The 27,094-nt window shown below is 43.7% G+C and overlaps 1 protein-coding gene and 1 pseudogene across 1 annotated transcript; one reads left to right on the top strand and one right to left on the bottom strand.

Moving 5' to 3' along the window:
• On the top strand, window positions 1-27,094 carry LOC148010356 (uncharacterized). The gene is made up of 13 exons (XM_087671173.1): window positions 1-158; window positions 570-912; window positions 1,363-1,543; window positions 1,622-1,671; window positions 1,788-1,880; window positions 2,011-2,099; window positions 15,907-15,985; window positions 23,357-23,439; window positions 23,616-23,694; window positions 23,806-24,607; window positions 24,778-24,879; window positions 25,848-26,502; window positions 26,719-27,094. Exons 1-13 carry the CDS (start codon window positions 127-129, stop codon window positions 26,789-26,791), a joined length of 2,661 nt encoding a protein of 886 aa, XP_087527299.1. The 5' UTR covers window positions 1-126; the 3' UTR covers window positions 26,792-27,094.
• LOC148010357 (uncharacterized) lies at window positions 16,273-16,974 on the bottom strand (annotated as a pseudogene).

The raw sequence follows: 27,094 nt of genomic DNA, 5'->3' as shown, positions 1-27,094 counted from the left end.
TTTGTTTCATGGACGTGGGGTTGTGATCTGTGTCGGAATTTGGAAGTGTGCGTTTGGAGAGAGCGGGAGGGAGGCAGGGGCGGCGGAGCGGGCAAAATTCGTTCGTTGGGCTTCTGTCACAACGAAATGGCATTTCACGTTGCTTGTCCTATAACCTGGTCTCTATCTCCCTCTCTTCTCTCTCTCTCTCTCTCTCACACACACACAATCGCACACAAGCACGCACGCACGCATACACTCCCATCCTCTCTCTCTGTCTGTCTGTGTTTGCCTCCTCTTGAGGTCGCGGCTTTGCCCGCGCTTGCCCCCTCCCCCTCTCGCCCCCGCTCCACCGCCCTCTCGCCGCCCTCTCGCCATCCCTCGCCGCCGCAGCGCAGACATCTTTTGCGCCATCTCCTGCTCCCCTTTACCCTAGGGTTTCCTGCTCCCTCCCCCTGCGCGCACCTATTTCCACACTCACCGCACCTGCTTCATTCCCCGTTCGAACGTTTTTTTTTTTCCCCCTTTCATCGGCCCAGGTGTGATTCCTGTCTCTGACTCCATGCTCTGTTTTCTTGGCTTTCCTGCAGTCGGAAAATCTGCTACTGCACGCTCGGGACGCCCTTGCCCCTGCAGTCTCCGCAAGGCCAAGATGCTTTCTTTCAAGACATTTTCGATTTGGAGAGTTTGCTCGCGAAACCTGCTTTTATGGCTGCTGGAGGGGAGGAAACTGTCGAAATTCTGGTTCCTCGTTTGACGAAGGACCTCAAAGCCAAGAAGATCAAGGGTGCTGGCGGTCAAAGCGGTTGGGAGAGTGGCGAGGAAACCTCTCTGTCTCTGTCCAAGAAAGCCTTTATGCGCAAGAAGGTCACCATGGCTGCAATTGCAGCTGCTGAAGCTGCAGCATTGGCAGAGCAAGCTGCTGTACGCCAGGTACTCTTGCTCACAAAAGCTTCTTGTTTCTGCATGACCTTCATAGGCACGACTGTTGAACACTGATCAGGGAGGCTGGCTTAATCGTATTGTAGATCTCAACTTGTTCTGTGTCACATTTGCATCAATACACCATTACCAAGGATTACTTGAAGTAACACTTGAGAAAACGTTTTAAACCATGCCTGTGGAGTTATGAATGCCAGTTTGGAAGGAACAGTTAATGTTGACGATGTACAGGTTTCTTCAGGCTCGCTTTGTAACACAGCATAGGAAAGGCACTCGTGAAGTGTGAGTGGACCTTCTAAAAGCATGTATATCGTAGCTTACGAGGAGCAATTGTGAAGTGTGATTGGACCTTCTAATACTATGCTTGTTATGGTACAATGTGCAGCATTCTAATTGATGGAGGTAAAATGGAATCTCTGATTGGTTGCTTTTGAATTGCAGCTGGCTGAGTCAGGCACAGTTAGGGCGCCAGATGGAACCACTGGAGTTCCACAAGTTATGTGTGAACTCTGTCTGTTTGGTGAAGTTGCAGGCAGTAAGAAGGTGGAGAGGATGATACCATGCTCAAATTGTAGCAGGCGATACCATAGGAATTGTCTCAAACGATGGGCTAGTAACAGGGGTAATTGTTGATAAGATCCAGTTGTAGTCTTAAATTGTTTTGTGCCTGTGGTATCTCATTGTGATCTTTGCTTGACAGATCTGTTCAATTGGTCTTCTTGGGTATGCGGCTCCTGTCGAATATGTGAGGTAAGCCTGACCATTTTACCTACAGTGCCTGGTCGTGGTTTGTGCTTGAGTGTGGATCAGCTTTACCAAGAGTTGTTTGCTGCAGTAGTTTAAGCTTGTTAGTTTGGGATTCACAGGTTTGCAGACGCACTGGTGAGCCAAACAAGCTTATGTTTTGTAAGAGGTGTGATGAAGCTTACCACTCATATTGCCAGCAACCTCCAGCCAAGGTTTGTTTACTTTCACATACACAACCAAATAAAGACCTTTAAAAGGTGCTTTCTTTTTCTGATGACTGCAAGCACTCTGTCAGCATAGCTGATATAATTGTAACTGGGTCTGCTGATGTGAAATTTACAGCAAGTTTCCAAGGGAGCTTTCTTATGTCCGAAGCATACTCTTTGCCATGGATGTGGATCACATGTCCCAGGAAGTGGCGTGAGCTCAAGGTAAATGTCTCGAAGTGGATGTTTTAGCAAACTTTTGACCACTAAAAAATTCTCTTCATATTCTAAATTGGAGCATTTCATAGATCAAGTTGTTGAGATTGTTCATAATTTTTTAAATAAAGTAGTTTGGGGCTAGAAATTGAGTTTTTGCTCCATGCTTGTGGACCAAGTTCTTGCTCATGAAACCTTACTGTCACCTCAAACTTTAGCTAGGGGTCTCCTAGGGCATTCACCATCACCACATATGAGTTGAATAGATATTGTTTTGGCCTTCTTGTGGGCATCTTGGGGTGAGTAGCTTGCCAGTAAGTTCTAGATGTAATGATGAGGTAATGAAGAAGTAGAGCTGCCTTGGGGGATGACTCAATGTAATTGTGCATGGATATCCAAGCCAACTGCACTTTGACGATCATACAAGGAGTATATGCTTGCACAATGCAAGGGTTTTCATTCAGAGCGGGTCTAGTTTGTCAGATGAATCCGGAGCAACGGAAGATAAAGCTATTGTAAATACAAATAATTGAATGAAGAAACAAGGACATATGAACTAAAAAATAATGAACTCAAGAAATGAAATACATACACCAAAGCACAAGAGTATGTACAATGGCATGAGTTGTGGGCAACTAGGAGAGTGCCGTTGAGCTAAAACATGCTTTACACCTGATTAGCATTTTTAAACAGTCCCAAAACATGATGCAAATTTGGTGCATGGTTTGAGTGAGTTTCATTGTCCCTCCAAACCTTAATTTTTTGGGGCATCCTTCAACATCTATAAATAGATGGGTTGCCCACCATTCAGCCTTATCCTTCTGTGTGGATTTCTCACCCTATCGTGTAGATTTCAGCCATTAGCCACTTACCATATGTTATCCAATCATCACCAACTGCAGCCCATCACTATCTAGCCCTAGGTGGCATGTTTTTAGCTATCGTCATGCTGTTTGGAAGTCTCCATTTGTTGCGTCATCATAGCAATTGATAAGCCTACGTTTTCAGCATCTGGTGCCAGTCGATAGATTGCTGCCATCTCTCCTACTAGGAAACTATTACAATACTTGCGCTTTTGCTGTTCAGCAGGCTGTCTACAGTAGCAAACATCTCTCTTATTGTCGACTAACAGTTTTCTTTCTCGGGCAATTAGTTTTCAACCTTCCTCTAGTGAGTCACTATTGCGTTTTCCAGATTTTAGCCTCCGATTGCTGTGTTTTGGTGACCGGCTTGCTGCCCTTCTCATTCAGCACTCTAACATCTCTAACCGATGGTTACTCTCCGACACTGCATTGCTCTAGAGGCCCTTGGGCATTTTGTATACTCTCACATTCATTTAAAGCATTCATTTCATCAGAGTTTCTTCTCTCTATGTTTGTCTTTGTGTTTGAGTTTTGAGTTATTGCGTTTTGCATTAGGGTTTGAGTTTTGCTTGTCTATGTTTGAGTCTTTGTGTTTCATTATTGGTTGTACATGCTGTGTTTTCTTAATACAAACTCAAGCATATCTTCACAAGTAGTCTCCCTCTCTCTAGCAGGATGTAGTGCGCATGTATCAAATGATAAAGAGATGGAGGAGATAAATACAACATAGTCATAGGGAAAGGTCGTCTTAGGCCCCTGAAATGCGAAAATGTTGTTTAGGACAGATTGGTTGACGGTGATGCTAAAATGGGATTGAGGACTCCCGCTATCTTGTCTCTCCATCTTGGCTGTCCCCTACCTTGCCCCCTTGTTAGGGATGGTTGATAGGGGACAATTTTGACCAGGGATTTTTTTTGTTTTTCTGGGTTTTGACATTTTGGGATCTTTGAGTCTTTTTCCAAGGAGTTTAACATGCTTGTTATTTTTGTTTCCTCCCTATTTTGTCACATGTATACACGTACAAAATCAGCATACTTTTGTAGCAAACCAACCTATATTACATATTTTTCTACAATGGAAAATACATGGATGTGTACATGTGCATGCATATGGTCTTTGACACATTCACCCACACATCCATTGTCATCCTGTCAAAGTGCAGTGATGCGGAAGCGTAGGACAAAGACTGAGAGAGAGCGAACACAGAGAGAAGAGAGAGAGAGAAAAGGAGACAATGTAAATGCAGAAAATCTGCGGTGTAATATGTTGTATAAGAGTGCAAAAATACACAAGGGGGCAGAGGAAATATCTGCGTATGTCTCTGACTTGATGACCTTGATCTTTGTCAGCTCGAGCTTCCATTGTCATCCTGTCAAAGTGCAGCAATGCGGAAGCGTAGGACAAAGACTGAGAGAGAGTGAACATAGAGAGGAGAGAGAAAAGAAGACAGTGTAAACGCAGAAAATCTGTGGTGTAATATGCTGTATAAGAGTGCAAAAATACACAAGGAGACTGAGGAAATATTTGCGTATGTCTTTGACTTGATGACCTCGATCTTCGTCAGCCCGAGCATAGTCTGTCTTAGCCAATAGATCTCAAGATCAGAATCTGAATAATGAATACTGGAGTGAGCCATGAAACCGGCTATAAATAGTCGAAAAATAGGAAATAATTGTAGCAGGTTAGCTGTACTAAATGCAGTCGACCGCAGCAAATCTGGCCGACTGTACTAGCTAATCTGACCGATTGTACCAGTGCCCTGCCGTACTACTGACGTGGACTGCCATACTGCTAACTGTCCAAGAAATGACTGTCTAACACATCCAGCCACCACATCACATGCATATATTTGCTAACTATGGAATTTAAAATGTTATTTATGTATGCTGTCCCCTCCCTTGCCCCACCCCTCAGTCCTTGTCCCCTACTCCTTGTCCATGTCCCCTACGTTCGGCCTCCCCCGTCCTTGACTTGGGCCCCATCCTTGTTTCCATCCCCAATCTTGTGTTACTATGGAATACAAGTTGGCCAAACATAAATGTGTTACATATTTACAAATGTAATGCATTTAAACAATATGTCCATGTAGCCATGATACGTTGTACATCGCTAAAATCCTCTTTTTGATCATGGGTAATAAATACAATGGAATATACAATGACAAAAGACCCATCATGCATGCATATGGTCTTTGACACATTTACCCATACATCCAATGTCATCCACCCACCACATCACATGCACATATTTGCTAACTATGGAATTTAAAATGTTATTTATGTACGTTGTCCCCTCCCCTGCTCCACCCCTCAGTCTTTGTACCCTACTTGTCCATGTCCCCTACGTTCAGCCTCCCCCGTCCGTGACTTGGGCCTCATCCCCGTTCCCATCCCTAGCCTTACTATGAAATACAAGTTGGCCAAACATAAATGTGTTACATATTTACAAATGTAATGTATTCAAACAATATGTCTGTGTAGCCATTATATGTACATTACTAAAACCCTCTTTTTGATCATGGGGGGTAAATACAATGGAATATACAATGACAAAAGACCCACCATAGGACATCCAACAACAAGTAGATAGGACCATGGAAGTAATGGGTGATCAAGATATTAGCAAGGTGTCTCAGAAAGACATTGTTGTTAATGTCAATCCTATTAATGCTTGACCAGAGAGGATAGAAACTACGGAATCTCAATACTTACCATGAACTAGCTCCATGAGAAAGCACATTATAACCATGGATTCCTTGCCTTTGGCCAAACTGTTGAAGTGTCCCCTTGTGTTGAATAAGCTAGGAGCAAAGACTACTCACTAGCTCATCTTCCATCATGAATTGGAAAGGCAAACCAAATCGAGGCTTTCAATTTACAAAACTTCATTGGTGCTTGTAGATAGCATGTTTAGGATCCCACACTTGCATATTGATGAAGCTCACATATCCCGCCACCAATACTTGCTTGCACTTCCTCTCTAGCATTGGAGAGTTGTGAAGGATGATGGCACCACAAGGGCTAGAAGAACAATTTTAAAGTTGTTGCATTCTTCACTACATGGCCAAAAATTGGTATCGTAATTTGAGAATGATAAAAGAGTCAGAGGAGTCCTTTCCTTCTTCTCTTGCTTGTGTTTTTGCAACTCCACTAGCTTTTTGTAGTCCTTGCGAAGGTGTCCCATCTTACTATTGAAGTAGCATATTGACTCTTCTGTGCCTTGCATTCTTCCTCTCTGAAGTACTCAAGGCATTTGAACAAGGGTTGCTAGACCAAGATGGCAACCTTTGGTAATCTTGAGGTGGACTCGTGCTTAAGTAGCATCAATGTTGTGTGTTGGTAATGTTAGAGATTGTCATTCCCTGGACAGCCAAGAGTGTTACAGTGTGTAGAGTAGGTCAGAGCATTAGACATGCATGTGCCACGTAAGCAGCCACGTGATCGTTGCCAAGGCAGATGCCATGTGGCAGTGTGCAGTCGAACATGTGCAATCGGCCAGTACAGTCGAACAATTTTGCACCAGTCGGTTGCATTTAATGCAGCTGACCTGGTCATTATTTGGCATTTCTTTTTTGCTATATATAGTAGCTCTCTAGCACATTGTTATTCACTTGTATTTGATAGATTTCAGCCTGTTGGTGACGGCGACAACACTTGGGGTTGACAGAGATCGAGGTCCTCAAGGCAAGGACATACACAGATATTTGCTTTGCACATGTGTATAATTTTGCATCCTTATATAACATTCTTCACTATAGATTTTTTGCATTTCACCGTCTCTCTCTCTCTCTCTCTCTCTCTCTTTCTCTTCTCTCTGTTCACTCCTTGTCAAGGTCATTCGCTTCCGCATTGCTTCACTCTAACATGGTACTAGAGCGTTGAAGGACTGACCTAGGGTGGATCTATTTGAAGAGGAGTTTGCAGCGCGACACAAGGCTGCGTTTTGAGCATTCAAGTGCGAGTAGGTGGGCTTAGCATAAGAACAAGGTTGAGGCGAGTGTGGGCGTGCGAGAAAAGAGAAGATTTGCTGAAGCTATTGCTGTTTTTCTGCTGTTAGAGAAGGAAGAAGGCTGTGTTTTTGGCTTTCAAGTGCAGATTTTACCTTTTCATCACCTCTAGGGGCGGTTGAAAAAGGTTCGGGATGCGGAGACAAGAGCCCTAGCAGGCTACGTTTTCACAGTTAGAGGGGGTTTCTTTTGCATTTGTGCAGACATTGCAAGTGAAGATGTCTACAGAGATTGACGTGGAGTTCCAGGCGATCATGGACTAGAAGGTGCCTATCTTATTAGCTTTTCCATCAGATCAAAAGCCCAACGGCGACAATTACCGCATCTGGCGTGTGATGATGTTGGCCATATTGGAGTCTTATGATTTGGCGGAGCTTGTGATGGAGATCAACTGGCCTTCGGTGAGAGATGAGTCCAAACTCTCTTTAAGTGCTCGTGCGGAGTTGACCAAGGCCCAATCTCATTAGGACAAATTGAATGCCAAGATTCATTATTTTCTTTTTCTGTCTTGTACAACAGCCGTGATAGCCCATATAGAGCACTTGATGGTGGCTTGGGAGATACGGTTGAAGCTTGACCAGATGTACAATTGGGTGACTCTTATGAGGAGGGTTTCTTTGGAGGTGCAGATGCGGATCCTATTCGGAACAAGTCTTCTTCGCTTTAGGAACACATCAACAAGCTTCAACAGCTTCAAATGTAGGTTCAAAATGCGGAGAAGCCCATTTCCTCCAAAGACATGATGATCACTTTAATGTCCCAGTTACCGCCACGATTTGATACTTTTTATTCCGCTCTTATTGCTTCAGGGCGGGAGTCGACTCTTCGTTGGGAAGAGTTAGTTCCTATGGTCTTGGACCAAGAGAAACAATTGAAGGGAGAGAATGCTTCCAAATTGGAGGCATTGATTGGTCAAGCCTCTCAGAAGAAGGGGAAGGACCAAAAGAAGGAGGACAACAAATCCAAGAAGAACAAAGAGAAAGAATCAACATGCCATATTTGTGGTAAGACCGGCCATTGGAAGAAGGATTGCCCCGACAAGGACAAGAATGACACTAAGAAGAAGGACACGAAGGGTTTTGGAGCGGTGGTTGCACCCTCATTTGTTGCTTTTCTACACTTGGCAGTCATTGAGGACTCTACATTGAAGACTTCTGATGCTGCGAGACCATCGAATGGGCAGATTCTCATAGGAGACAACTCTTCTGTGTCTATTGCTGCATGGGGTGAGATGCAGTTGATTCCAGATGGACGTGGTGGTATCCACACTTCCGAGGTTTTGCATGTGCTAAGTTTAGGGTATCATTTGCTTTCGGTACATAAGATTTGTTCTCTTGGTCTCTTGGTGGAGTTTGACAGTGATGCTATTCGAGTTCTTGATCGTGGATCGAGGAAGGTTCTCTCTTCAGGGTATGAGGAGAATGGCATCTACAAATTGACGTCTTCTTTTGCTTTTACCTCTCTTCTTCTTACCTCTCAGACACAATCTGAGTTATGGCATGCTCGGTTTGGCTACTTGAACTATGAGTATCTTTGGAAGGCGTCGCAAGGATTGCTTGTTTGAGGTTTGCCGGACATAGTGGTGAGCTAGCAACCATGTGTCTCTTGCATTCGTGGGAAGCAACATAGGGATGGGATTCCCAACAAAGCTTCGAGGCAGTCTGCTTCACCTATGGAGCTTGTATCTACGGTTCTTTGTGGCCCGATGAGACATGAGTCCTTGAAGGGGAGCTTGTACTTCATGTTGATCGTAGATGACTACAACAGGATAACATGGGTCTATTTCTTGAACCTGAAGTGGAGGCTTTCTCCCACTTCAAGGATTGGCTTTTCTTCGAGGAGAACTGATCAGGCTGGAGATTGAAGACCTTGCGATTAGATAAGGGTGGTGAATTTGTTTCTAATGAGTTTGCTCGTTTTTGTGTAGATAAAGGCATGCACTAGGAGTTTGCTAATACCGACATTCCTCAAGAGAATGGCATTTTGGAGCCGAAGAACCGAAGTGTGATTGCGATGGCACACACCATGATGCAGCATTGACAGACACCTCAATTTTTGTGGGCCGAGGTAGTGGCTACGGTAGTCCACATCCTAAATTGGTCTCCCACTTCGGCTGTTGACAGGATGACACCTTTTGCGGCTTACTTTGGGACTAAGCTTGAGGTCTCTTATTTCAGGTCTTTGGGTGTCATGCCTATGTGCACATCTCGAAGACGCAGTGTGACAAATTTGAGGCAGCTTCCTGACGGCAGGTCTTTGTTGGCTACAGCTCTCAGTCGTCCCAAGGTTATCGCTTGTATGATCCCGTGAAGTGGGATGTCTCCATGAGCCAAGATGTGTGGTTCGTGGAAGTTCCGACCACAGAGGGGGTTGAGGAGCACATCGTGCTTGGAGATCCAGGGGAGAGTTGGGTTCCTAAGACAATTCCTTTGGAGCCAGAGCCTCTTGATGGAGATTCTTCTTCAAATTCCCAGTCTTCTCTTCCATCGGCCGCCCCAGTGGAGATCTCGTCAGAGGATGTATGAGTCTTTAGTAAATGGAAAGCGATGAGGAGAGATCTTGCATCCTCCTCATTGGGCCCATGACACCCTTTGAGATTTAGGGATCGAGGGGTCCTTGAGGAATAGGAATCGTAGGATGGACCGCGGAGGTCACAGAGGCAATAGGCACGTACTACGGAGCTTGTTTGCTCTAACTATTGTTTGATGTCTCATGTTATGCAGAATAGAGAGCCTACATCAGTAAAGGAGTTGGAGGCTATTGAGTGGAATGACACTTGGTTTCTTGTGCCTTGTCCCTCTCATAAGAAGGTGATTGGTGTCAAATGGGTCTTCAAGACCAAGTACCATAGTGATGGCTCTTTGGACAAGCACAAGGCTCGCCTTGTTGCTAAAGGTTTTGGACAACGCCCAGGTGTTGACTTCCGTGATACCTTTGCCCCTACAGCTCGCATGGCGACTATTCGTGTTATTCTTGCCTTGGCTGGTCATAGGAGATGGCCTGTTTTTCAGCTTGGCTGGTCATAGGAGATGGCTTGTTTTTCAGTTGGATGTGAAGTCTTCTTGAATGGTGATTTAAAGGATGAGATCTATGTCGAGCAACCTCTTGCTTTTGGCTTCTTAGATGGGCAGGTTTACAGGTTAAAGAAGGCCTTGTATGGCTTGAAGCAAGCTCCACATGCTTTGAACGAGAAGATTGACTCGTTTCTCCAAGCCAAGTTGGGATATCGGCGTTCTAGGGCCGATCCGCAGCTTTATGTGCACACTTTCGAGGGAGGTCGTGTGTTTGTTTTGTATGTTAATGACTTGATTATTGCAAGTGCTCATATCCAGAAGGTCGAAGAGACGAAGGCAGCCCTACACTAGAAGTTTGAGATGATGGATTTAGGACTTCTCCATTTCTTTTCATGAGATTTATCAGTCTCAGAGGGGGATTTTCATCTCTTAGCAGAGATATAGGAGCTCTTGGTGACTTTTGAGATGGAGGATTGTCGGTCCACTACTACTCCTATGGATTTGAACTAGAAGGCCACTTGACACGTAGATTCTCCTTTGGTGGATGCTACTCGGTACTGTTAGCTGATTGGCTCATTGATTTGGCTTCTCAACTCACAGGTTGATCTATGTTCTGTTGTAGGTCTCTTGGTTGGGTTCATGAGCGCACCTCAGCAGGTGCATTGGCAGGCTGCTCAGAGGATACTATGGTGTCTGAGGGGGACTTCCAACTTAGGGATTCATTATCCAGCAGGTACAGGTGCTTTTGATCTTGTTCTTCCAAGTTAGAGTGATTCAGATTGGGCTGGCGATGTAGATCAATGGTGATCTACTACAGGTTATTGTTTTACCTTGGTTGCTGGTGCTATCTCTTGGAGTAGCAAGAAGCAGCCCACGGTAGCCCTACTTTTGATTGAGGCAAAGTATCGGGATGCGTCTTCTACCACATGTGAGACTGTGTGGCTTCGGCGGTGGTTGGAGGAGCTCGGCTGCCCCTAGACTCGTCCTACTCTCTTGCGGTGTGACAATGAGAGCTGCATTGCCTCGGCATGGAATCTTGTTTTCCATACTTGGACGAAGCATATACAGCTCCAGTACCACTTCATTAGGGAGAAGCTTCTTGATGTGACTAAAGATGTGGAGTAGTGCAAGATAGAAGACAATCTTGCAGATTTGTTCACGAAGGTGCTTTCCTAGGTTCTTCTTCGGAGACATGTCAGATCCCTCAGCCTTATGTTCTGTCCAGGATTTGAGAGGGGGTTTTAGAGATTGTCATTCCTTGGACAGCCAGGAGTGTTACAGTGTGCAGAGCAGGTTAGAGCAGCAGACACACAGGTGCCACATCAGCAGCCACGTCATCACTGCCAAGGCAGATGCCACGTGGCAGTCTGCAGTCTGACAGGTGTAGTCGGCCAGTACACTTGGACAGTTCTGCACCAGTCTGCAGCCGACCTGGTCATTATTTGGCATTTCTTTTCTGCTATACATAGCAGCTCTCCAGCACATTGTTATTCACTTGTATTTGGCAGATTTCAGCCTGCTGGTGACGGTGACAGCACTTGGGGCTGAGGGAGATCGAGTCCTCAAGGTGGAGACATATGCATATATTCTCTCTGCACCCATGTATAATTTTGCATCCTTATACAACATTCTTCACTGCAGATTTCTTGCGTTTCACACACACACACACACACTCTCTCTCTCTCCTCTCTTTGTTCACTCTTTGTCAAGGTCATTCACTTCCGCATTGCTTTACTCTGACAGTAATTGATGGGAGATTTCAACGTTTGAGCTTGTAATGCTTGCAAAACCATTGAACTCTGGAGATGGTCTATAGAGAACAATGCCTATCACATGGGCTTTGTGAAGAGTGGATTGTAGCTGCAAAGTTGATTTGGATCTTTGTCACCGGAGAATGAATATTTGAATCGTATCATATGCCTTAAACATGGTACCTTGCAATTGGCTGCAGAGTTTAACAACTCTTATGGTCAATGGAGCCTTGTACATAAGCTAGAGCTTCTCCCATACCTTGGGAGATGTCCTATATGGGGTGACTAGTTGTTGCTAGAAGGACTTTGTTCAAGATGCACCAAAGAAGTGTAGAGTATGCTTTCGCATTGTTGTTGTCCTAGTCTATGATTTCTTCCTCACGATTGGCTTTGTTCCAATCAAATGGAAGAGGACAAGGTTTTTGGGCAACAATGCACAAGAGATGCTTTTGCACAAACCATGCTTTAATCACTGCACTCTTAAGTTAGATAGTTAGGGCCTTCAAGCATATCATCAATGTTACAATATGGAGGATTTAGCGATGGATTATATGAAGAGGAGATAAGTAGGAGGTGTAGAGAAAATACCCGGGGCACTTATGGCTAATAAGCCCAACGCCAAGAATTCTACTATTTAAGTAAGAAATACCAATTGAGTTTAAAGATAAGACAGATGAATATTATGTGAAGTGAGTGTAGTGAACAAAGGCACAACAGGCATATGTTCCCTTAGATATGTATATCAGGCTGTAAATGCAAAAAGAGAGAGATGCAGGCAAGAAGATGCTAATGCATGCAAAAGAAAAGGGAAATGACTGCAAAATGATGAAAACATTAGCAGCTGAGTGCAAATGATGGCTGGGCTGATGGAAATGTAGGCTGTTGCAGTGAGAATGCAGTGCACAACACCCAAAATGCAAGGTAAACAAGCTGCAAACTGCTGGCTAGTTGTTGTGTGAGGTGCCCAGGCCAACCAGATTTCAAAAGCAGCAGAACACAAAGTTTGCTGCAGTTGTGAAGAGGTATCAAACTTGAAATAGCAGTCAAATACTAAGGAAGCTTCAGAACCGAGACACTTGGGCTCTAATACCATGACAAAGGAATGTAAATCAACAAAAGCAAGAAGATAAAGCTGCTGTAAACACATGGAACTGAACAAAGGAAAAATAACACATAAAATCAGAAGTAATGAATATATTCATATACCTACTATAAGATTGTATCCAAAGGCATAGGCCATGGGCAACTAGTAGAAGGCTCCTAGTATGTAGGATGCAGCGTGCATGTATCAGATGATAATGAGATGGAGGAGAGGTAGCCTTTACATAGGCCGAAATAAAAGAAAATGAAAATTAGGTTGGCCAGCATTTGGGGGACATAGATGCAGGTCGGCCAGCTTTCAATGTGCCACCTACTTAGAAATGCAATGCACTCAAACACTGTGCCCATACTACTACGATATGCACATGCCAACATACATTCGTAGGTTTTCATTCCTTCCAAACAACCTATTTCACATAAGCACAATTCAATGCATGGTTGGTGCAAGGGGAAATGGAAAGTTTCATGCAACATGGAAATGCAAAATGTAGAGATGCAACTCGAGGAGTGCCCTCCAAGGGGATTTGTTTCACTTGCCCAAGAGTCCTTTCACAAATATGATCATCTTGATGCAACGGAAAGTGATGCTAATACATGATGACATAAATATAAGGATCAAATTCTTGAAGTCACAAAGAGAATGAGCAGCCTTCTCTCCCTGCAGGTGGAAGGGAAAGCTATTGAGGTCCACTCTCCTCCATCATGCTAATGTGACATATCCAAAGGAGAGGTGGTTAAAAACCAATCCAATGTTGGAGGTTGTGGAGAATTTGTTGGTTGATATAGGCTTGGCCAATACGTTGAGATAATTCTTTGATTATGCCATGGACACAAGGCAAATGGTGCCCTGCTCCACCAGCTTTGAAGTGGTGATGCACTCCTATGCGTTAGATTTTTTTGCAGAAGATTGGGTTGTCAACTAGTGGAATGGCACTTCGGCTATCATAATAAAACATTGTAGGAGCCTCGCATGGAAACTGCACATGCGTACAAGTAATCCAATGAGATGCCTAGGTGTATTAAAGTATTGGCTCAATATGGAGAAAAAAATTGAGTGATCGAGGCAGGTGTGAAGGATCAGTAGCAATTTCCCAAACACTTCACAGGAATTGTACTGCTTGAAGGGAGGATGTAGTCTAGCGGGAAAAATTGGTCTACTAACTAAAGGGTGTACTTTTGTTGGAAACAAAATTACCCCTAGCAGGTGTGAAGGATCAGTAGCAATTTCCCAACCACTTGGCAGGAATTGAACTAGTTGAAGGGAGGATGTAGTCTAGTGGGAAACATTGGCCTACTAACTGAAGGGCGTACTTTTGTTGGAAACAAAAATACCCTTAGCATGCCACACAACCTCTATACCAAAAAAATATGAAAAAAGCCCAAGGTCAGTCATCTCAAAGGTGGTGCCTTTATGGATGCAATCGTAAATGTGACTGTAGCCTTCATTATAAGCACATTGGATGGAGATATAGGCTTCTTTGTCTTGTCCATGACTCCCTCTGTCCTGTCCAGCATGCCCTGTAGCATTCTTGGCTTTCATCTACAGCTGGTGACACTTGTTTTTTGTAGTCTGTGGACATTCAACCCTTGGGCAGGACATTTTCTGCACGGGCAGACATTTCCAGGATCAGATTATGGTCAGGCAGAGATTCATACGCAGCAGGACCTTTTGTATTGCAGCAGGCATGGGCGGCCACTTTTCAGCCCAGTTGGCCAGGTTTGGCATACTCAGCAGTTGGCTGCGGGTTAACTGATTAGTCTCCTTCATAGCTTAGGGGCTGGCATCCTCTTGCTTCGTTGTGATCAGTTTTTTGTCCCCTTCTATATGTCACAGTCATCATCTGTTTCTCTAGCCCTCATCTTCTTTTGTGTTTTGTTTTCTTGTTTCCATATTGTGTATTCACAGAAGAATGGAAACCATACTCCTAAAGGAAGTTATCTGTTCTATAGAACCATGCACACAGAGCTTGCTTTGAAGTTTACCTGTAAAGAGCTTTACTTTTGCCTCTAGGGTTGTAATGGAGAAGCCTGCTGGATGGTTCACATGGACAACTTTATCCATTTGATGGATTGGCCAATGATTATGGGCAGCCAAAGCAAGTAAAAACATAGTTATAGGAAATGGCCTGAAATGGCACTTCTAAAGGGTTGAAATGTTGACAATGTGACGAAAATGATTGAAACACATTCCTTGGACCAAAACACTTGAGCACCGCTGAGATGGCACCATGTGATGTTTTGGGTTTGGGCTGAAGCATTTCAGGAGCTGTTTTGGGACATGAAAAAAGTAGTCTGGAACATACGCCGTTTTTAAACATTATTTTAGTTTTTCTTTCTATTAAAAAAATCAGACCACATTCAGCCGATTTTAAGTTCCAAACATGTCCTTCACATTAAAATGCTTCAAGTTGCCATTTCAACCGCAATGGTCATGATTTTAAGTTCCAAACATGTCCTTCACATAAAAATGCTTCAAGTTGCCATTTCAAGCGCAATGGTTATGATTAGCCAAAAACAAAGGACTGCCATGATGAATTGTCTGCAGAGAATCAAATCTCTCTCTCTCTCTCTCTCTCTCTCTCTCTCTCTCTCAAAAAGTAAGTCTTATTCATATAAACTTTATAACATATAAATTAAGCTTTGTAACATTTAAGTCTCTGTCTCCCCTTGATGATGTGGAATTCCATTTCTTGTTTCATCCTTCCTGTTTCTGATTCCATTAGATGCTTCCATCAATACTCCCTGAAGGCCAGCTCTTCATCTTCCCAGTCTGTGATACATCATCAATGTATGGCCTGAAAAGAGTTTTGTGAGAGAGAGAGAGAGAGAGAGAGAGAGAGAGAGAGAGAGAGAGAGGCGTGTCTTCACGAAAAAAAAGAGAGAGAGGTGTGTCAGATGCATGGGATGTTCAGCTGATTTATTGCAGTATCATATAAAGGAAAACTAGATGTTAAGAATTTGTAAGTTTTGTAATTTAGTAATAACAAGGCTATCATAATCTGAAGTAGACAGACTTTGTATTGCTTCTTAGCAAGCAACAAACATTCATCGAGATTCTAAACTATTATGTTCTTTATGCAGGTGGTTCATGGGGTACACAAATTGTGATGCTTGTGGTAGGCTCTTCATCAAGGGGAAGTATTGCCCAATTTGTCTAAAGGTAAGGGCCTTGGATTCTCATGATTTTAAGCTTTCTTATTTACAAAGCGTGTCTTTAGCTGTGGTTGCTTTGCTGTATACAAAGTGCTATGGGTGTGAACACTAAGCCTTTTGGGGGGGGGTGTGAGAGAAATGAAATGATATATTAATGTCTACAAAAGGCCAAAATGACCTATGAGACCATGAGTTACAATCATGTGTATGATGGTACAACTGTCTAGGCAAAATATGTAGCACAAAGCAAAATAAGAAAGGAAACTAACTATGGCTATGTGTAAAACATAGAGCTCTATCTAGTAACAATGAGCTCCAAATGGTACAATCTCATGTGGGTATGGAGGGCCTAGCTCTAGCTCGAGCAATAATCCCTTGTATCCGCCTATGAAGGTGTCGTCGATGTTTGTGTCGAGGCCTAGGACGTCTGGATCGGCTAAGCTGAACGGCTCGATCAATCAGCACTCCTTGTCTGTGTGTGGATTGTGGCGGTAAGAGAGGCTCTCATGTGGACTGTGGCTGTAACTGTATTGAAGTCTTTTGAGTCTCCTTTGCAAAGAAGTCTGTGAGCTGCCTTTGTGAAGGGCCTCGGTGTCCTGGAGCAGTTGTACTCTTGAGGCGTATGTCATGAAGTCGTCATATCTCAAGAAGAAAGAGGCCAAGGCATCGCTGATTGGTAAAATCCATGACTCTGGATAGTGGTCCAAATCTGTCTCTAAAGAGACAGTGGAAACGACCATGGACCTCATAATATGTTGGGCAGCGGCAGATATAATGCCCCTTTGTCTCTGGCTCTAATCGGCATATCTGGCATATGGGCTTCTCTGGTGGGATGGATCTATATCTGCCAGTCTCAATCTCTAGTTGATGTGAGGAGATGCGCAACTGGCCAATAGTACATCTGATCCCATGGGAAAGGTGGATGTCCATGTATCTTGGGCGAACAATAAATCCATCATCTGTAGTATGAAGGAAATGCTCGAGGTAGAAAGCCATCTTTGTCCCTAGCTCCTGCCCTAGCATCAATCATGTCCGCCTGATATCCAACTGGGTAAGATCCATCTTGATGATCTTGCGAATCTCTAACCTGCTCAGATCAAGAGATGGTGTATCAAGGAAGTACTGGAAGGGGGGTAACTTGTTCATGCTAAAGCCATGCAGCTCAAACCAGGCCGACATCTGTGCATACCAACATGAAGTATCACCCTCACTGGCAAGTTGCCTGGAGGACTCAAGGGCCAACTGTGTGTATGTGTCTGGATAAGTCCCATAGGCTATGTATGTATGCGATCGATCGGATAAGGGCCTCTACTACAATTGATGTAGCTGCTTGCTTGGCTTTGATGATCTCATGTGGCACTAAGGCCTTGCATCTGATCATCATGGATATCATGGATACTAGGGGTTTCTCCATCGACCTTCATCCGTCATAAGTGCGCCCTGATCTGCTATGGTGGTCAAGGTTGGACTCCCATATCTGTACGCCATAAAGTAGTGTGGATGTGAGCGGTGTATCGAAGAGCCATAGTTTGGTGCGGGGTTCTTGGAATTACACTTGTGAACATATGCTCTCCAAACCACCTAGTGCTTTGTATCCGCAAGTTAGTCTAGTGTCTACTGCCTCTCGCATAGAAAAGGTGGGCCCTGTGAATAAGACTCCGAGGTATGTACAAGAATCCACATAATCGAGCTCCTCAGATCCATATGTAAATTTAGGTGCTGATCTCCTGACCTATTGTGGTGTAGTATTAAATACCATCACCTTGGTTTTATCAAGGTTCACTGAAAGCCCATTGTCCAAAGTATAGGAGTGTAATGCATCCAAGTGTCTCTGTAGACTCTCTGGAGAGTCAGCTATCAATACAATGTCATCTGTATACAATAGGAGAGGTATCCAAGTGCCAGCTAGTGGAGCTCCTCTATCTCCTTCCTGTGAAATATAATCAGCAATCCCATCAATGCACAGGCCAAATAATGTCGGAGAGAGGGGGCATCCTTACTTCACCCCAATGGTGGAGTAAATAGGTGTCGAAAGGCCCTCAGGTGTCTGGACTCTGCCCATAACTCTCTCATATAGTGCCAAAATACCCCAACTGAGCTCTTTCGGTACTCCTATGGCATGCAATCTATGTATGAGCCTGTCTCTCGATACTGTGTCAAAGGCTTTGTGGAAGTCCACAAAGCAGTAGTAGATTCGTCGGCCATGGGCCGTTCCCTCCTCAACGATTGTTCTGAGTGTGAGGATGTGATCCAATGTGGAGAAGCCTCTCCTAAAGCGAGCCTGTCCCTGTGCTCTAAGACTCCATATCTCTGTCCACTTGCTTAACTCATGCTCAAGGATGGAAGCATATAACTTAGCAAATGTATGGCCAACCTTGATAGTCCGATAGTTATTGGGTAGAGTAGGGTCCCGTGACTTGAGGATAGGTACAATAGTGTTCGCGCTTCAGCTTTCTGGTAGGCCTTTACACATGGCTCTGTTAAACATGAGAGAGAGAGAGAGAGAGAGAGGGGGGGGGAGGGGAGTGTTGAAAAACCCTTCATTCTTCACCCGCAGTTTGCGTTTTTGCGTTTTTGTGTTTTGCGTTGAGGGTTTAGGGTTTGCAGTCCCAAAAAGGGGCACCATCCTAGACTAACTATGCCTATTTATAGGCCACTCTCTCATTCATTCCTTATAGCTGATTCATTCAGTCCGTCACCTCTTCTCTCCAGTCTCTCCACTACCCTCACACCCCTTCAGGAGGACATTGCGGTTCGTGGTTCGTGGTTCGTGGCTGTCTTCATCATCTTTGTGCTACGGCACCCTTGTTCCCTTGTATCACATTCACTCCATAATTTAGAACTTCATCATTCCATTCATGAGAGTTTCTTCTCTCTTCTCTTCTCCTCTTCATGTTTGCCGAGTTCACTCCGTGTTCCTCCCCGCAAACCCTATTGTCTCGCTGGTACGTCATCTTTTGACATGGTATCAGAGTTGGATATGCTCAAACAACGGCAAAGATCCTCCACTCCAGTGAAGGCAAAGACTGGTGGCGGGTTCGGCATCCACTTCTCTTCTTCTTCCGCTGCATCAAAATCTCGTTTTTGCAGGTTTGAGGTGTTTTCAGCTTGCTGCCCACACCCCTTTCGTGGAGGATATCACAGTCTCAGCTGTCCCTTGTTGTCATCTACAGTCTGGCACTTGTTTCCAGCCTCCCACCTACAGTTTGCAGCTGTTTACAACAGAACGATTATTGCTGATCACTCTCCATTGAGAAAACAATCTCGTTTTTGCAGATTTCAGTCTCTTATTGTTGGTCACATCCTCCTCCCACTGGCAGCTCACTTCCATTTCTTCCACTACTCTTCCACCCCTTGAAGCGGACATTGCGGTTTGTGCTTCACACTGCCCTTACACTCCTTGAGGCGAACATTGCGGTTCGTGGTTCATGGTGGTTGACCTCTTACTTCTTCAGCAAGGCACACTGGTATCCATGGCTTCTTTACCAACGGATGACTAGACTACTGGGTGCTCCTACTATGCTTGCCAACTTCGACCTTTGCTCCCCACCCCCCCGGAGTATATGCATCTTCCACCAGGCACTCCTTGTGTCACCTCTCCTTTTTGGGCCACACAGTTTGTTCTTCATCGGCTATCAAAGTACTATGCTCAAGGCAATAAGACACATCCGATGTGCACTAAGTCCTTTCGAGCACATGGAGGATCGATTGGCGCTATGACCTCTTGGAGATCGTGGCAATGCTAGTGGCAGTCTTCTCCCACTTATTTTGTGGTATAGTGGCTTGTACGACCTACGGATTTGCAGTCCGCTCCATCGAGAGACAATGATTGTTTGATACCGTCTCCTCGTCAATCTGCTCCTTCGAGAGACAGTGGTTGCTCGACTCCTTCCTCTTCTTTGGCTACCCAGTCCGCTCCACTAAGAGACAACGACTGTTGCCAACCTCTTGCTCATTCTGAGCCCCATCCTTTTCCACCCTCGACTACTCAGGTTCGAGAGGCTACCTTTGGGAGCTCTTCGGCACCCCAAATACCTTTTTCGGCGCGATCGACAGCACTTCCTTCGTCATCAAACATTTCGGAGTCCGTGATCCATGAGTTTTTGGATTCCCTATCTACTTCATAGGGGGATTCAGAGAGAAATGTTACTTCTTTGCCTTCAAAGGGAGCATCTACTTCTTCTTCGACTTCAACGGGGGTCCCTCCACCTCCCACCTCAGAGGGGAAACCTACTCCACATGCAGTTCTTCACCTATCCTTTACTTTCTTGGGGTGGCTGTCTTTGACCAGTCATCTCTTCTACTGATACCCAGGATCTTCAGGTACCACCTAGATTGGAACCTCGGAGGTTCAGCTGCGACTTGGTGACAAGGCTTTCATATTCCTTCCAGCATGGATGCACAGAGCTAGTGGCTTCTCTCCCGAGGTTGAGTTTCAGGTTCTCCAGTTCACTCTGTCTACAGTTCTTTACTGCAGGTTCCCTTTTCGGTGGAAATCTTGGATCTTAGGGATCCTCTACATCTTCTTCCTTCTCTCCTCTTCTTGCCTTCGTCACTTGGTTAGCATGGAGCCATCTCCCGAGATTGAGTACGGGCATATCCTTATGGTTCTCGACACCACCCAAAGTCCGAAATTCCTCCTATGCATTGCATGTTTTCATCATCTTTGTACTAGGGCAGTTGGGCAAGTGAACAATTTTCCTACAAGGGACACTGTCCAAGTGGCACCTGCTGCATGAGCATTCTTCAGCATGTAGCATTGTATCTCCACCTCACTCTTCTCTTGTTTCCCTTTTTGGGCCTGAGAGGGGGTGTTGAGAAACCCTTCATCCTTCATTCGCAGTTTGCGTTTTTGTGTTTTTGCATTTTGCGTTTTGCGTTTAGGGTTTGCAGCCCCAAAAAGGGGCGCCATCCTAGATTGACTATGCCTATTTATAGGCCACTCTCTCACTCATTCCTTACGGCTGATTCATTCATCCATCATCTCTTTTCTCCAGCCTCTCCACTACCTTTACACCCCTTCAGCAGGACATTGCGGTTCATGGTCCGTGGCTGTCTTCATCATCTTCCTTGTGCTACGGTACCCTTGTTCACCCTTCACCCGCAGTTTGCGTTTTTGCGTTTTGCGTTTTGCGTTTAGGGTTTGCAGCCCCAAAAAGGGGCGCCATCCTAGACTGACTATGCCTATTTATAGGCCACTCTCTCATTCATTTCTTATGGCTGATTCATTCAGTCCGTCACCTCTTCTCTCCAGCCTCTCCACTACCCTCACACCCCTTCAAGAGGACATTGCAGTTCGTGGTTCGTGGCTGTCTTCATCATCTTCCTTGTGCTACGGCACCCTTGTTCCCTTGTATCACATTCACTCCATGATTTAGAACTTCATCATTCCATTCATCAGAGTTTCTTCTCTCTTCTCTTATTCTCTTCATGTTTGCTAAGTTCACTCTGTGTTCCTCCCTGCAAACCCTATTGTCTCGTTGGTATGTCATCTTTTGACCGGGGGGGGGGGGGGGGAAAGAAGGTCAAGAGACTTGCATCTTATTTACCAGCATGAAATTATAACAGGAAAACAAAGAAGAACTTAGCATTGACCATGCAAAGCAATGGAAAGAATGAAGCTCATTGACTATTTGTGAATAAGTAATATCATTTAGTAAAGTTGTTAAAGAGAAAAATAGATAGTTGTTGGAAGTGAGAGCCAACGAGAGTATTTCATTTGTCAAAGAGAAGGGAGCGGATTTTAAAATTTTTGCTCACACAAACTTGGTTCAATGACATTTGCCAGATTTGAGAATGTGGGATTACCTTGTACACATGTTCATGAAAGCTTGAGAGATGTCTTTCAGTGGTAGTGTGGCTAAAAGACAAATCTTGAATACAAACATGACTAACTTTGATATGCTAGACATAGGGTTGCTTCACTACTTTTTGGAGATTTGATTCACAAAATCGGCATGGTATTCCTATGTCTTAGGCACAATATGTTCAAAAGTTGCTAGTTATGCTTTACATGCAAGATTGCAAACCTAAGGTACACCTATGAAAATAGGGCTGAAACTTTCAATGCATGGTGGCAGTGATCTATCAGATGTTGCTATAAATAGCCAGGTTGTTGCTCATCTATTTGTGCACAAGAGTAGATACATGCACAGTGCAAGGACGCAACATTGGCAAGTTGTTAAGTTGTTATTTGCAAGGAACAAGGTAGTCTACTAGTTTACATTGTTTCTTTGTAGACCATTTATTCATTTCTTGGCTAAGCAAAAAGGAACCTATTGTAGCTACCAAATCTTGTGAAGTGGAGTACATCACGGTGACACTTAAATGTATTTGGTTACGTCGTTTCTTGGCTGATCTTCATGTTCATTTGGAGAGACCCTTTTCTACTTTTTGTGACATTCAAAGTGCTATTCTAGTAGCATGGAATTTGATGTTTCAAGCTTGTACGAAACACATTGAGGTAAATTATCACTATGTCAGAGAGAGATCAGATGTAGGGGAGATTAGCATGATCTCTCACACATGAGAATCTTGCAAATATTTTCACAAGGCATTGTCATGTGAAAAGTTTGAGAAATTTTCAAGTCCTTGAGCTAAAATACCTTTTGGTGATTGATTCACTCTTTGTACATCATCACATTGGCACTGCATTGGGGTGTTAGAATTTGTCAACTCTGGGTTGTGCCCAATGTTTAAGCATGTGGTGTAGACACAACTAAGTTGTGTCACTATCTCTAGTTAGTTTGACTCTAGCAGGTCTAACTTACTTTAGAGTCTAGACCTATTGTACTTTCATTCTTTCATTCCAATACTTGGCATCTTTTCAGTCTAGGACTATTGCCTACTCTTGCTCATTGTCTTGTGTTCCCAAAACCATCCCCCCGTCATGTGAAAAGTTTGAGAAATTTTCAAAATCCTTGAGCTAAACTACCTTTTGGCGATTGATTCACTCCTTGTACATCATCACATTGGCACTGCATTGGGGTGCTAGAATTTGTTAACTTTGGGTCTTGCCCATTGTTTAAGCATGTGGTGCATACACAACTAAGTTGTGTCACTATCTCTAGTTAGTTTGACTCTAGCAGGTCTAACTTACTTTAGACCTATTGTACTTTCATTCTTTCATTCCAATACTTGCATCTTTTCAGTTTGGGACTATTGCCTACTCTTGCTCATTGTCTTGTGTTCCCAATAGAACCCCCCCCCCCCCCCCCCCCCCCCCCTCTTTACAACACCAAAAAAAATAAAATTGAAGGGATTTTTACAGTTATCAAAGAGTCATGGCTATTTTTAGAGTTGTAGATGACTATTGTTGAACAATGTCGTGAAATTTGTAACTTTTTTTTTTCAATCTCTCTCTTTCTCTGTTCAACAGGTCTATAGGGACTCTGAGGCTACTCCGATGGTTTGCTGTGATAATTGTGAACACTGGATTCATTGTCAATGTGATGGTATAAGGTATGTATAGTGTAGGAGTCCCCTTCCTCTCTTTAATGCAGGTATAATCTAGAACTCTTCTGTACAGCAGGAGCTTGATGCTTAAATGATAGTTACATTTTGTAGAGACTTCTCTGCTTAGTAATCAACGACAGTGCTAAATGCATCTTGCTATACTGAAAGAAGTAATGTTGCAGTGATGAAAAATATCAAGAGTTTCAGCTGGACAATGATTTGCGATATGTTTGTGCCGTTTGCCGTGGAGAGTGTAAAAGGGTAAGTAGCAGCTTGTACCGTGTTACTGGTGTTTCTCTAGCTATATGGCTTATTTCTTATTATCATTATTTATGGTAGCATTATCATTATTCCAAGTTTTCTCTAATGCAGGTGAAGGACATGGAAGAGGCAACTGAGGAAATATGGAGGAGAAGAGATGAAGCAGAGAGGGATCTAATTTTACACAACCAGGCTGTTGCGGGGCTTCCTTCAAGAGAGGATAACATGAAGTTATGTCCTTCTGATGATGATGATGATGATCATCGGGTAGAAGATCGCTTCTCAAAGAAGGCAGGCAAGCCACCACCTGTAAAGGGGAAAGATCGAGAAGGAAAATCAGTGAAAAAATTGGATTCGAGTAAACAAAGAAATGAAAAAACAGAGAAAGTTGGAACCAGTGCAAGCATCAACAAATTTAAAATTACTCTACCCATGTCTGATCTTGGGAAGCAGAATTTATCAGAGGAGAGGATAGGGGAAGAAGGGGGGGCATCTGCTGCCAATAAGATCTTGAAAAAGAAGAAGAAAAAGGATGAATCAGTTGTCAAGCTGACTAAATACATGATTCAAGTACGAGAATCTATAGCAGCTGGCAGTTCAAGAAAGGATGTACCCTTGCCTGATCAAACTTCAGTTGGATTTAAAGTGTCTGACAAAGATTTTCCAGTTGCATCTGCAGAAAATAGTGCTAGTAGATTTAGTGAGAATGGTGCACCTGAGAATCCAGTGAAGACACTCAAGTTCATAGACAATGCAAATGATAAGGCTGGGACGAAACTCTTGCTGCATGTTCCTGCAAAACAAAAAGGAACTCAAAACAAGGTCAAAATGAAAATTCATGCAGCTCCAGCTACAGTTTCGAAGAATGCTTCAGGGTTTTTGAATAGAAACAAGTTCTCATCAGATGAGGAAGGTTAGAACTTAGCTGTGTTTCCTTTGAAGATTTGTTATTCTATGCCTGATAAGTAGAATTTGGTTGTGGCAGTCAATAGGATGATCCTTTAGTAGTATAGGACTAGGTGTTGGTGTCTTCTTACTTATCCATGTTTTTAATCATAAGAAGCTTGTGTATGTGAGCAACAGGATCAGACGGGGGAGGTGACCGTGAGTTTTCTGTGCACGGTGATAGAAATGGTTTGCAAAGCTACTATCCTGGACAAGCTGATGCAAGGCAAAACATGGATGGTATGATATTTATTCTATGAATGAGAGGGATATCTTTTGATGTCTTGTAATTCTCTTGAGCCCACAAAAGTTAATTTTGAGATTAGAACAATATGAGGGCATTGATGCGACGCGTTTGGATATCATACATGTTTTTATGTTTAATTTGCATATAAAGTGTTTTGATTTAGCATAATTTGTGTTGCCAAACTTTCTGTCATAATGCTTTTGCTCTAAATATATTCTGTGATGTAGTTAGGGTGTGTTGTGTGGTAATGCCTCTTCTTTGATGTCAATATATTTTGCAGAAGCTCATTGTTGCTCCCCGATCTCTCTGCTACTTTGTGTGCCCTCTCAACTTTCTTCCCTTTTTCCCTTCTTTGATGTCAATATATTTTGCAGAAGCTCATTGTTGCTCCCCAATCTCTCTGCTACTTTGTGTGCCCTCTCACAACTTTCTTCCCTTTTTCCCTTCTTGTAGCCTCCTTTCTCCCCACACCTGGCCTCCTCCCCTTTCTTTTCTTCCCAGCAGCATATGCTTGTGGCGAGCTCTCTCTCAACTTGTAGCCCTGCCTCCCCTCCTCTGTTGTCTTCTTCGGTTCCATCTGTCCAGCCTTCCTGTCTCTGTACTTCCATTTCTTTGTCCTCCTCCCCTTCTCCTCCCCTTTTTTGCTTGTCCAATGCACACCTCTCTCTCTCTCTCTCTCTCTCTCTCCAAGCTATTTCCTGTTCTCATCTGTTCTACAGGATTAAAATTTACTAGCCATATTGTTTGCATGAAGCTCGAAAGAAGTTCTAAAGTACTGATTTTTACACAGTTATTGTGCTTGCCTCAATAGCTAGCACTTATGGCTGGCATGTAAATGATGTGTCTCAATTGTTTAGCACGTGGCTGTCTGGAAAGAGTAGTAGTCATTCTTAGTGTTACGTAACAGTACTATGTGGTTTTACCAGCAATGTTCAAACTTGACAAAATTGTTTTGATTCAGGACATTCTCCAAAGCATGCTTTGGGAGGTCATGAACATGCTGTCAGAGGTCAACGCACAGCTAATGTGAAGTATCGTGATAAAGGATCTAGTGTGCAGAAACCTCCTCTCTATTACAAGAATTCATATCATATGAAAGAAACATCTGAATTGGCAAGGCATGAGGATTTCCATGCAAATGAAGAACGTGATTCAAATGACACTTCTTCTGGCAAACAAGGTGCATCACTAGTGTCCCACAGAAAAAGGGAAAGAGAACACGATGCAACATCTATGTATGATGAGGATTTTATGAGAAAAAGGTGGAAACCATATCTGGGTGGAAGATCAGAAGCAACAGGCATAAAAGAGACCTCAAAAGTTTCTTTGAAACTGAAACTGAAGAAGTTGAGCAATGAGAATGGCACAAGTCTGGACCATGGGGAGAGTCCATCTCCGAATCATGGGAATGGTCATGCAATTCGTGGGCAGAGATCAAAGAGGAAGAAGCACCATCTTTTAGAGTCAGGGAGGGTTCTTGAACATGAACATGAAGTCGAGTCTCAGACAAGTGAAGAAGCTGGAAAAGAGGCAGATGATAATTGGATTTCATATAAGGTCGGGAGAGATGCAATTGGCAAACGGGGAGAGATTGTTCGCCCAAGGGAAGAATCTTGGTGAGTACTGTTTAACAAATACAAAGTAGTAAACTTACATCGATACTATTGTTAGCTCACAGTAAAAGTGGTCCATTGGATGTTATAAAGTCAGATCATGTTGTATTGTAGCACTATGCTCTGGAACCTCAGTATGCTACATGTCGAAATTCTTGCTTGAAGTGTGATCATGACTATGTTGAATTCCTAATTTACTGTGAATTCTGATGATGGCAGGCATGATAGTACTGAGTTTGGGAAGAGGAGCATGCGAGTGCCTTCCAATGCTAACAAGCACTTAAGACGCTAAGATGGATGCTAGTGCTACAAGAGCTGAAACTAGGCAGTATATCATCTTGGTGGAGCATGTGATTCTTCTGTGCTTGCACCTTTTTTTGGCCCAGAAGAATTGAGTTGTTTTGTTTGATCTCTAAAACCCCACGTGAGAGAAAGCAGTATGGCAAGATAGGGTGTTCTCCAACGGGCGATCATTCTGCAACCTGGAAAGCTGTGGATTTGCTATCTTCATCTCGCTTGCCCAAGTCCACAGGCCGTTCCTTGTACTCTTATTATTCTTCATGAGCTGAAATCAATGCGCATAACCCTTGAGGGG

The sequence above is a fragment of the Lygodium microphyllum genome, chromosome 29, assembly GCF_053477565.2.
Source record: "Lygodium microphyllum isolate KBCC chromosome 29, Lygodium_microphyllum_v1.1.10, whole genome shotgun sequence".
Classification (NCBI taxonomy): Eukaryota; Viridiplantae; Streptophyta; class Polypodiopsida; order Schizaeales; family Lygodiaceae; genus Lygodium; species Lygodium microphyllum.
Note: the sequence above shows the minus strand (reverse complement) of the source record. Positions and strands in the feature narration are given on the sequence as shown.

Bases quoted from the DNA above. Each gene is read 5' to 3' on its own strand.
- LOC148010356 (XM_087671173.1), top strand. From the start codon at position 127: ATGGCATTTCACGTTGCTTGTCCTATAACCTG. The intron at 159-569 runs GTCTCTATCTCC...GCTTTCCTGCAG, and splicing joins GTTGCTTGTCCTATAACCTG to TCGGAAAATCTGCTACTGCA. The intron at 24,608-24,777 runs GTTAGAACTTAG...TGTGAGCAACAG, and splicing joins GTTCTCATCAGATGAGGAAG to GATCAGACGGGGGAGGTGAC.